This window comes from Salmo trutta, chromosome 28, assembly GCF_901001165.1.
Source record: "Salmo trutta chromosome 28, fSalTru1.1, whole genome shotgun sequence".
Classification (NCBI taxonomy): Eukaryota; Metazoa; Chordata; class Actinopteri; order Salmoniformes; family Salmonidae; genus Salmo; species Salmo trutta.
In genome coordinates, this window is record NC_042984.1 from 22404898 (window position 1) to 22417136 (window position 12239).

Consider the following 12239-nt stretch of genomic DNA (forward strand, 5'->3'; position numbering starts at 1 on the left):
TCAAACTGCCAATGTGAACAAAGCTTTAGAGGTGGCAGGAGAAAGGCCTCTTGTCGCCACGTTTTAGGCTACATTTCACACTGCTTACAGTCATAGACTATATCATGCAATAGAGACAAACAGCCTTGCATGCTTGTAGTCAGACTTGCGTATGTAATCAAGCAGGCAGCACGACCAGAGCAGTTTTTTGATTTGGTTATGCATTATTTGAAGTAAATTGTTATATAAAATCTATTTCTAATCTGGGACAGCAACTAGCGAGAGGACAGTTTTTGTGTATGATGTGTTCAGTGGGCATGAAACTGGAAATGTGCACATCCAGTCAGTCCTGGGCAGTACTCTTCGCTACTTAGCTGAGGTACATTGGGGGTGCGGGTGTGGAGGGATTTGCATTGGACCTCTAGAGTGATTTCCTTCCCCTAGCAAAATACTATCCTTCCCCATCATATCCTCCTCCTCACTCACTTTGCTAGTGTAGATTTAACCTGTACCACTGACAGAGCCACTGGTATCCTTCTCAGCTATGGCTGAGTGTGAGATGCCTTTAGCAGGCAGGCCTATGGGTCCATACAGGCCTGTAATTGGGGTTGACTGTATGGGAATGACTGGACTAATGCACACTGAGTGCACAAAACATTTCCATGAGATAGACTGACAAGGTGAATCCAGGTGAAAGCTTTTATCCCTTATTGATGTAATTGGTTAAATCCACTTCAATCAGTGTAGATGAAGCAGAGGAGACTGGTTAAAGGATTTTTAATCCTTGAGTCAATTGAGACATGGATGTTGTGTGCCATTCAGCAGGTGATTGGGCAAGACAAAAGATTCAAGTGCCTTTGAATGAGGTATGGCAGTAGGTGCCAGGTGCACCGGTTTGAGTGTGAGCAAAAAAAGTACATTAAAAACAATATGGGGATGAGGTAGGTATTTGGATGGGGTATTTACAGATGGGCTGTGTACAGCTGCAGCGATCGGTGAGCTGCTCAGATAGCTGATGCTTAAAGTTAGTGAGGGCGATATGTCTCCAACTTCAGCGATTTTTGCAATTTGTTCCAGTCATTGGCAGCAGAGAACTGGAAGGAAAGGCGGCCAAAGCAGGTGTTGGCTTTGGGGATGACCAGTGAGATATACCTGCTGGAGTGCGTGCTACGGGTGGGTGTTGTTATGGTGACCAGTGAGCTGAGATAAGGTGGCGCTTTACCTAGCATAGACTTATAGATGACCTGGAGCCAGTGGGTCTGGCGACAAGTATGTAGTGAGGGCCAGCCGACCGGAGCATACAGGTCGCAGTAGTGGGTGGTATAAGAGGCTTTGGTGACAAAACGGGTGGCACTGTGATAGACTGCATCCAGTTTGCTGAGTAGAGTGTTGGACGCTATTTTGTAAATGACTTCGCTGAAGTCGAGGATCAGTAGGATAGTCAGTTTTACGAGGGTATGTTTGGCAGCGTGAGTGAAGTAGGCTTTGTTGCGAAATAGGAAGCCAATTCTAGATTTATTTTGGATTGGAAATGCTTAATATGAGTCTGGAAGGAGAGTTTGCAGTCTAGCCAGACACCTAGGTATTTGTAGTTGTCTACATATTCTATGTCAGAACCGTCCAGAGTAGTGATGCTAGTCGGGCGGGTGCGGTCAGCGATCGGTTGAAGAGCATGCATTTAGTTTTACTAGCGTTTAAGAGCAGTTGGAGGCCACGGAAGGAGTGTTGTATGGCATTGAAGCTCGTTTGGATGTTTGTTAACAGTGTCCAAAGAAGGGCCAGATGTATACAGAATGGTGTCGTCTGCGTAGAGGTGGATCAAGGAATCACCCGCAGCAAGAGCGACATCATTGATATATACAGAGAAAAGAGTCGGCCTTGAGAATTGAACCCTGTGGTACCCCACAGAGACTGCCAGAGGTCCGGACAACAGGCCCTCCGATTTGACACACTGAACTCTATCTGAGAAGTAGTTTGGGAACCAGGCGAGGCAGTCATTTGAGAAATCAAGGCTGTTGAGTCTGCCGATAAGAATGCGGTGATTGACAGAGTCGAAAGCCTTGGTCGATGAAGATGGCTGCACAGTACTGTCTTTTATCGATGGCGGTTATGTTATCGTTTAGTACCTTGAGCGTGGCTGAAGTGCACCCGTGACCAGCTCGGAAACCGGATTGCATAGCGGAGAAGGTACGGTGGGATTCGAAATGGTCGGTGATCTGTTTGTTAACTTGGCTTTCAAAGACTTTGGAAAGGCAGGGCAGGATGGATATAGGTCTGTAACAGTTTGGGTCTGGAGTGTCAGCCCCTTTGAATCTCGGACGATACGAAAGACGGGTTGAACAGACTAGTAATAGGGATTGCAACAATGGCGGCGGATACTTTTAGAAAGAGAGGGTCCACCACCCAAATGGTCCACCACTCAAAGGACATCCAACCAACTTGACACAACTGTGGGAAGCATTGGAGTCAACATGGGCCAGCATCCCTGTGAAACACTTTTGACACCTTGTAGAGTCCATGCCTCAACGAATTAGGGCTGTTATGAGAGAAAAAGATGGCGCAACTCAATAATAGGAAGGTGTTCCTAATGTTTTGTACACTCAGTGTATGTGACACTATATAGGGAAGGATGAATCTTCCAGCGTCTCTTCTTTGGGCTACAGAGCCTTGGCCTGTATTGTTCTGAAAGCTAGAATGCAGACACTTATTTAACGGGACTGCTCCGACTGGGTAATTGCAGGCTGCTCTCAGAGCTATTATGGGAGATTTATTTTAGGGGGCAAAAGCGACCATTACAAAACAAGAGGGTTCTCATCAGAGCGATGCTACTGTGGAGCTGTGCTGGGATGAAGGGAGCATTCTGTTGCCCGTGTCCTCTTTCTGCCTTGTGCCCCCCTCTCCAATGGCCATGGTGATGTCATCATGTTGTCACAGTCATCGCCCCAGCCATTAGACCTTTCTGAGATTAAACATGTCAGCATTGTTAAGTATGTAAGTGTGTGCATTGCGTGCCTGTCTTCAGTTTCTTTTTTGTTTTCAGCGTTGATGATATGGATTAATGTTACGTCACGTGAACATCAATGTTCATCTTTTAATCTGGTACATTCCAGGGGTTTTATCTTAGATAGATTACATGGTTGCATGGTGCAGCAGCATCATCCTCCCCACTGTTGGTAGAATCCCTCTCTTGGTTCCATTTCAGTGCTCTCATCTCCTTTTCATTTATCTTCACGAGATCCATCCCATCTCTCCTCTCTCTCAGACCTTTGTTTTTCCAGTGCTTGGCTGGATTTTCTATTCAAATTATTTATTTAGGAAGTGCTCAGTGTGCACAGATCCCATTGGTACTGTAGACCTGCTGCTGGCATGGCATGCTATCCTCCCAGAGCCCAGGCTTCCTTTGCCTGTTTAATTAGTCCCTCTCTCCATTTCTCTCTTTCTATCTGCTGATTAAAAGAAACAAACCATCTCAGCTGACAGCTGAGTTCAGCCCTAAGTGTATGAGAGATCTAGACCTATATATATCCTCCAGTCCAGACCCTTCAATTCAAGCAGTGGAGGATAGAATGAAGTGAGGGGTCGATAATAACATTACACAGGGGTGGCACAGGGGTGGATTTGGCGCATGTGCACTTTGTCAAAAACAATACATAGATTATTTCCAGACAATACAATTTTTCGATTGTAAAAAAAGAAAATTAAAAAAAGGGCTTTTTTGGAAGAGCATACAGGGCAGCATGGCAGTAAACGATAGTTGCCCAGCAAAACTCCATATTTGGTGAATAATGAAACATATTTTGACATTATTACGCTTGCAAAGGTGTGTAATGGGAAAATGAATGGTAGTTAACTGGGCTAGAGAGGAGACTCGTCATATTCATTGTCTCCTCCTCTACCCAGATACTGGTTCAATGTGACCCCTGAGCACTATAATTATGCTCTTACCGAAATTAGGTGCTTTTTCACACATTTTGGATACTGTTACTTTTTCGTAACTATGGACATCCCTGAACAGAGATGTTATATTATGATAAAGAGCAGTGTTGTACAGACTCTTTGGACCCTATAAGGTAGGGTTCCCCAACTGGCGGCCCAGGGACTGAATTTGGCCGCCGGTGGTTTTATTTGGCCCTGCAAGTTTTCTGAGCAAAAATAAATAAAACATTACATTTTTTTGCATTTTCATTGTTGGACATAACAGACTGTTAAAAACACCACGAAATCATCAGTATTCCCACGCATAACCCTATAGGGCAGGGTTTCCCAACTCGAGGCTCATGGGCCGATTTTATCCCGCGGGTGTTTTTATTTAAATAAAACATACAGTACCAGTCAAATGTTTGGACACACCTACTTATTCCAGGGTTTTTCTTTATTTTTACTGTTTTCTACATTATTCGTAGCTTCAATCCCGCAGCGTGCGCGCACACACACACACACACACACACACACCAGTTAATGGACTGCTGAATGTATATTTTTTTCCCTTGCTTTGTTTGCTCTTTTCAGTATTATGTTGATCTCTGATAAGCTACCCAGGAAAGGGCTGAAAATAGCCCATATTAATATATGTAGCCTTAGAAATAAGGTTCATGAAATCAATAACTTGCTCACATCAGATAACATTCATATATTAGCCATTTCTGAAACTAAGAATTCATTTGATGATACAGCAGTAGCAATATAAGGATAACAACATCTATATGTAACAGCTTAGCTTGCGTCCCTCTCCTCGCCCCTACCTGGGCTCAAACCAGGGACCCTCTGCACACATCAACAACTGCCTCCCAGGAAGCATCGTTACCCATCGCTCCACAAAAGCCACGGCCCTTGCAGAGCAAGGGAAACAACTACTTCAAGGTCTCGGAGCGAGTGACGTCACCGATGAAATGTTATTAGCGCGCACCCCGCTAACTTGATAGCCATTTCACATCGGTTACATATAGAAGAGACAGAAATGCTTATGGGGGAGGTGTTGCTGTATATATTTAGAGCCATATCCCTGTAATGCTTAGAGAAGAGCTTATGTCAAGTGTTATTGAAGTGTTGTGGTTGCAGGTTCACTTGGCACATCTAAAGCCTTTTCTTTTGGGGTGATGCTATAGGCCACCATGTGCTAACAGTCAGTATCTAAATGATATGTGTGAAATGCTTGATAGTGTATGTGATGTAAACAGAGAGGTCGACTTTCTTGGGGAACTGAATATTGACTGGTTTTCATCAAGCTGTCCACTTAAAAGGAAGCTTGTTACTGTAACCAATGCCTGTAATCTGGTTCAGGTTATTAATCGACCTACCAGGGTGTTAAACAAACACTACATGAACAAGATCATCCACGTGTATCGATCACATTTTTACTAATACTGTAGAACTTTGTTCTAAAGCTGTATCCGTACCCATTGGATTCAGTGATCACAATAGAGTGGCTATATCCAGGAAAGCCAAAGGTGGTTAGGTTGGACTTAGGTTGGAGTCATTAAAACTTGTTTTTCAACCACTCCACAAATTTCTTGTTAACAAACTATAGTTTTTGCAAGTCGGTTAGGACATCTACTTTGTGCATGACACAAGTCATTTTTCCAACAATTGTTTACAGACAGATTATTTCACTTATAATTCACTGTATCACAATTACAGTGGGTCAGAAGTTTACATGCACAAAGTTGACTGTGCCTTTAAACAGCTTTAGAAGCTTCTGATAGGCTAATTGACATCATTTGAGTCAATTGGAGGTGTACCTGTGGATGTATTTCAAGGCCTACCTTAAAACGCAGTGCCTCTATGCCTGACGTCCTGGGGAAATCAGCCAAGACCTCAGAAAAAAATTGTAGACCTCCACAAGTCTGGATCATCCTTGGGAGCAATTTCCAAACGCCTGAAGGTACCGCGTTCATCTATACAAACGATAGTACGCAATTATAAACACCATGGGACCACACAGCCATCATACATCTCAGGAAGGAGATGTGTTCTGTCTCCTAGAGAGGAACGTACTTTGGTGCGAAAAAAGTGCAAATCAATCCCAGAACGACAGCAAAGGACCTTGTGAAGATGCTAGAGGAAAAAGGTACAAAAGTATCTGTATCCACAGTAAAACGAGTCCTATGTCGACATAACCTGAAAGGCTGCTCATCAAGGAAGAAGCCACTGCTCCAAAACCGGCATAAAAAAGACTACGGTTTCCAAAGATCGTACTTTTTGGAGAAATGTCCTCTGGTTTAATGAAACAAAAATAGAACTCTTTGGCCATAATGTCTATCGTTATGTTTGGAGGAAAAAGGGGGACGCTTGTAAGCCGAAGAACACCATCTCAACCGTGAAGCACGGGGGTGGCAGCATCATGTTGTGGGGGTGTTTTGCTGCAGGAGGGACTGGTGCACTCACAAAAATAGATGGCATCATGAGGCAGGAAAATTATGTGGATATATTGAAGCAACATCTCAAGACATCAGTCAGGAGGTTAAAGCCTGGTCGCAAATGGGTCTTCCAAATGGACAATGACCCCAAGCATACTTCCAAAGTTGTCAAAATGGCTTAAGGACAACAAAGTCAAGGTATTGGAGTGGCCATCACAAAGCCCTGACCTCAATCATATAGAAAGTTTGTGGGCAGAACTGAAAAAGTGTGTGCGAGCAAGGAGGCCAACATACCTGACTCAGTTACACCAGCTCTGTCAGGAGGAATGGGCCAAAATTCACCCAAATATTGTGGGAAGCTTGTGGAAGGCTACACGAAACGTTTGACCCAAGTTAAACAATTTAACGGCAATGCTACCAAATACAAATTGAGTGTATGTAAACTTCTGACCCACTGGGAATGTGATGAAAGAAATAAAAGCTGAAATAAATCATTCTGTCTACTATTATTCGGACATTTCACATTCTTAAAATAAAGTGGTGATCCTAACTGACCTAAAACAGGGAATTTTTACTCGGATTAAATGTCAGGAATTGTGATAAACTGAGTTTAAATGTATTTGGCTAAGGTGTATGTAAACTTCCGACTTCAACTGTAGTCATTGGCCCAGAATTTCCACATCAGTGCATCCCAACTAATTAAAACCAGTTAGAAGGTAGGCCTACTGTATGTACAGATTATACTGGACCTATAGGCCTATTATTCTTTTATAAAAAAAATTATAGATGGGCTATGTACAGGTGCAGTGATCTGTGAGATGCTCTGACAGCTGGTGCTTAAAGCTAGTGAGGGAGATAAGTGTTTCCAGTTTCAGAGATTTTTGTAGTTCATTCCAGTCATTGGCAGCAGAGAACTGGAAGGAGATACGGCCAAAGGAGGAATTGGCTTTGGGGGTGACCAGAGAGATATACCTGCTGGAGCGCGTGCTACAGGTGGGTGCTGCTATGGTGACCAGCGAGCTGAGATAAGGGGGGACTTTACCTAGCAGGGTCTTGTAGATGACCTGGAGCCAGTGGGTTTGGCGATGATTATGAAGCGAAGGCCAGCCAACGAGAGCGTACAGGTCGCAGTGGTGGGTAGTATATGGGATTTGGTGACAAAACGGATGGCACTGTGATAGACTGCATCCAGTTTATTGAGTAGGGTATTGGAGGCTATTTTGTAAATGACATCACCGAAGTCGAGGATCAGTAGGATGGTCAGTTTTAAGAGGGTATGTTTGGCAGCATGAGTGAAGGATACTTTTTTGCGAAATAGGAAGCCAATTCTAGATTTAACTTTGGATTGGAGATGTTTGATGTGAGTCTGGAAGGAGAGTTTACAGTCTAACCAGACACCTAGGTATTTGTAGTTGTCCAAATTTTCTAAGTCAGGCAGGCAGGTGCAGTCAGCGATCGGTTGAATGCATTTAGTTTTACTTGTATTTAAGAGCAGTTGGAGGCCACGGTATGGCATTGAAGCTCGTCTGGAGGGTTGATAACACAGTGTCCAAAGAAGGGCCAGAGTATACAGAATGGTGTCGTCTGCGTAGAGGTGGATCAGAGACTCACCAGCAGCGAGAGCGACATCATTGATGTATACAGAGAAAAGAGTTGGCCCAAGAACTGAACCCTGTGGCACCCCAATAGAGACTGCCAGAGGCCGGACAACAGGCCCTCCGATTTGACACATTGAACTCTTTCAGAGAAGCAGTTGGTGAACCAGGCGAGGCAATCATTTGAGAAACCAAGGCTGTTGAGTCTGCCGATGAGGATGTGGTGATTGACAGAGTCGAAAGCCTTGGCCAGGTCAATTAATATGGCAGTACAGTATTGTTTCTTATCGATGGCGGTTACGATATCGTTTAGGACCTTGAGCGTGGCTGAGGTGCACCCATGACCAGCTCTGAAACCAGATTTCATAGCGGAGAAGGTGCGGTGGGATTCGAAATGGTCGGTTTGTTGACTTGGCTTTCGAAGACCTTAGAAAGGCAGGGTAGGATAGATACAGGTCTGTAGCAGTTTGGGTCAAGAGTGCCCCCCCCTTTGACCGCAGCTGCTTTCCAATCTTTGGGAATCTCAGATGACACGAAAGAGAGATTGAACAGGCTAGTAATAGGGGTTGCAACAATATCGGCAGATAATTTTAGAAAGAAAGGGTCCAGATTGTCTAACCCGCCTGATTTGTATGGGTCCAGATTTTGCCGCTCTATCAGAACATCAGCTGACTGGATTTGGGAGAAGGAGAAATGGGGAAGGCTTGGGCGAGTAGCTGTGGGGGGTGCAGTGCTGTTGACCGCGGTGTGGAAAGCAAGGCCAGCCGTAGAAAAATGTTTATTGAAATTCTGAATTATAGTGGATTTATCGGTGGTGACAGAGTTTCCTATCCTCAGTGCAGTGGGCAGCTGGGAGGAGGTGTTCTTATTCTCCATGGACTTTACAGTGTCCCAGAACTTTTTTGAGTTTGTGTTGCAGGAAGCAAATTTCTGCTTGAAAAAGCTAGCCTTGGCTTTTCTAACTGCCTGTGTATATTGGTTTCTAACTTCCCTGAAAAGTTGCATGTCACGGGGGCTGTTCGATGTTAATGCAGAACGCCACAGGATTTTTTTGTGTTGGTTAAGGGCAGTCAGGTCTGGAGAGAACCAAGGGCTATATCTGTTCCTGGTTCTACATTTCTTGAATGGGGCATGCTTATTTAAGATGGTTAGGAAGGCATTTAAAAAAAATAACCAGGCATCCTCTACTGACGGGATGAGGTCAGTATCCTTCCAGGATACCCGGGCCAGGTCGATTAGAAAGGCTTGCTCGCTGAAGTGTTTCAGGGAGCGTTTGACAGTGATGAGTGGAGGTCGTTTGACCGCTGACCCATTACGGATGCAGCCAATGAGGCAGTGATCGCTGAGATCTTGGTTGAAAACAGCAGAGGTGTATTTAGAGGGCAAGTTGGTTCGTATGATATCTATGAGGGTGCCCGTGTTTGCTGCTTTGGGGTGGTACCTGGGAGCTTTATTGATAATTTGTGTGAGATTGAGGGCACCAAGTTTAGATTGTAGGATGGCTGGGGTGTTAAGCATGTCCCAGTTTAGGTCACCTAGCAGCATGAGTTCTGAAGATAGATGGGGGGCAAACAGTTCACATATGGTGTCCAGAGCACAGCTGGGGGCAGAGGGTGGTCTATAGCAGGCGGCAACGGTGAGAGACTTGTTTTTAGAGAGGTGGCTTTTTAAAAGTAGAAGTTCAAATTGTTTGGGTACAGACCTGGATAGTAGGACAGAACTCTGCAGGCCATCTCTGCAGTAGATTGCAACACCGCCCCCTTTGGCTGTTCTATCTTGTCTGAAAATGTTGTAGTTAGGGATGAAGATTTCAGAGTTTTTGGTGGTCTTCCTAAGCCAGGATTCAGACATGGCTAGGACATCCGGGTTGGCAGAATGTGCTAAAGCTGTGAATAAAACAAACTTAGGGAGGAGGCTTCTAATGTTAACATGCATAAAACCAAGGCTATTACGGTTACAGAAGTCATCAAAAGAGAGCGCCTGGGGAATAGATGTGGAGCTAGGCACTGCAGGGCCTGGATTCACCTCTACATCACCAGAGGAACAGAGGAGGAGTAGGATAAGGGTACGGCTAAAAGCTATGAGAATTGGTCGTCTATGACGTCCAGAATAGAGAGTAAAAGGAGCAGGTTTCTGGGGGCGATTAAAATAGCTTCAAGGTATAATGTACAGACAAAGGTATGGTAGGATGTGAATACAGTGGCGGTAAGCCTAGGCATTGAGTGATGATGAGAGAGATATTGTCTCTAGAAACATCATTGAAACCAGGTGATGTCATAACATGTGTGGGTGGTGGAACTGAAAGGTTGGATAAGGTATAATGAGCAGGGCTAGAGGCTCTACAGTGAAATAAGCCAATAAATACTAACCAGAACAGCAATGGACAAGGCATATTGACATTAAGGAGAGGCATGCTTAGCCGAGTGATCAAAGGGTCCAGTGAGATTTAGACAGCTAGCCGGGCCATAGGTAGCAAGCTGGCAGAAGATGGAGGGAGGTCTGTTTTTAGCCACCTCGTGCGTTTCCGTCTGTAGATTAGTGGGGTTTCGTGTGGTAGAGGGGACCAATCCAATTGGCAGATTTTTTTTTTTTTTTTGATTTCAGATCTTTTCATTCTGCTTAGTTCACCTAAAAGAGCTGGCTCCGAACAGCTCTACGTTCAGTTGCCATGATTTTGTTAAATATACATGGGGGGGGCAAAGACTGGCTTCTGCCTGGGGCCTCCAAATCACTAAGTCTACCACTGGTGACACCAACTTTACTGCCCTCCTGCTGTGTCTTAGTGTGGGTGTGTGTACATGCCAACCCCCTCTGTCCTCTGCTGCCTGGTGCTGCTGGCTTGGCCCATGCTTCCTCATTCCTTTCCCTCTCACTCAGTGCTGTGGTTCAATTCCTCAGGGAACGCCTCTCACCTGGGTGTGAGCTGGCCTGGGCTGGGCTGTGAACCTGGACTGGGCTAGGATGTAAACCGTGGTACACAACTTACAATGCAGCATGACTGCCAATGACACTGAGGGGTAGGACTTGCCGTTTTCATCGGAAACATGTCACAACGTTTGCCTACTGAACTTGTCTCTCTGCTCACGCTAGCTTTAGGCTCTTCCCTCAGCTGCATTATACTGTTATATGATCTAATATTCCCTCTCTCTCTCTCTCTCTCTCTCTCTCTCTCTCTCTCTCTCTCTCTCTCCCCACAGTATCTGGAGGGGTCCTAATGTGAACTGTGTGGACAGCACTGGATACACTCCTCTACACCACGCAGCCCTAAACGGACACAGGTAGATCTAGAGCTAGCTCTGCTCTTTTGTCATGGGAGTTTAGATGAACTGAGGTCAGCTAGTGGGAAATGCCATATTTGTGTGGTTAATATTGATATAGTACACTGTCAACAGCCTACATAATGTTCAACTCTTCTGACAGTGTCTGCCTGTCCGTTCCACAGTGAAGTTGTGGAGTCACTGTTACGTAACGAGGCCTTGACCAACATCGCTGACAATAAGGGCTGCTACCCCCTGCACCTGGCTGCATGGAAGGGGGACCAACGGATCGTCAGGCTGCTCATTCACCAAGGCCCCTCACACCCCAAACTCAACGAGCAGGTCTGACTTCCCCCCCTGCTAAGTGTGGCTCCTTGTTTCTTCTCACTCATCTGTTCCCCTTATACCTCCAGGAATCTGTCTTCCTCTGCTCACAGCAGCAGTGGTTTTTGATCTGATCTGTGTAACAGGTCGGGTGCAGTTAACACCCCATAACCCTTCACTATTTCCCCTGTTAACTAGAGTCGGTGAACTTTAGTGTTACACCCAGTCACATGCAGTATTAAAGATGGACATTTATCCATACAACTCATCATTCATTTACAGTGTTGACCTCACTATGCTCATTTCTATAGAATGTATTTTTAACTGGGTACACTGTGGACCATGTTCCTCATCTCACTCTGTGGTTTGCAAAAACCATTTGCCGTTTTTGAAAAAATATATATTTTTTTAATACAAATTAAAGTAGGACAGGGCTTGTTCTTTCAGTGCAAGACCATACACATTAACTGCATTGCATCATGAGTTTGACTGCACTAATATTTGTCTTGAAGTGACTTGACACCAGCCAAGTGAATGTGTCATGTTTGAACTAATGGATTGTTCTGTTTGATATGTAATGTGTTAAGTCCAGGCATGCTGTGTAGAGACTGCCCACTGCACAACCACCAGCAGCACCTTCAGTATTTACCCTGTCCTGTCTGTGATCTCATGTTTAGTGTCTTTACCATTTTGGCAGAAATTACCCATTATGAGGCAATTGAACAAAT

At 44.8% G+C, this 12239-nt stretch overlaps 1 protein-coding gene across 6 annotated transcripts in view; it reads left to right on the forward strand.

The window, feature by feature from the left end:
- The window catches only part of anks1aa (ankyrin repeat and sterile alpha motif domain containing 1Aa), a 121432-nt gene that overhangs the window by 23794 nt on the left and 85399 nt on the right, over positions 1-12239 (forward strand). For all 6 annotated transcript variants that reach the window (XM_029719197.1, XM_029719198.1, XM_029719200.1 and 3 more), the window contains exons 2-3: positions 11128-11208; positions 11373-11529. In XM_029719197.1, coding sequence (XP_029575057.1) covers positions 11128-11208; positions 11373-11529 — 238 coding nt within the window. The remainder of the gene's footprint in view (positions 1-11127; positions 11209-11372; positions 11530-12239) is intronic.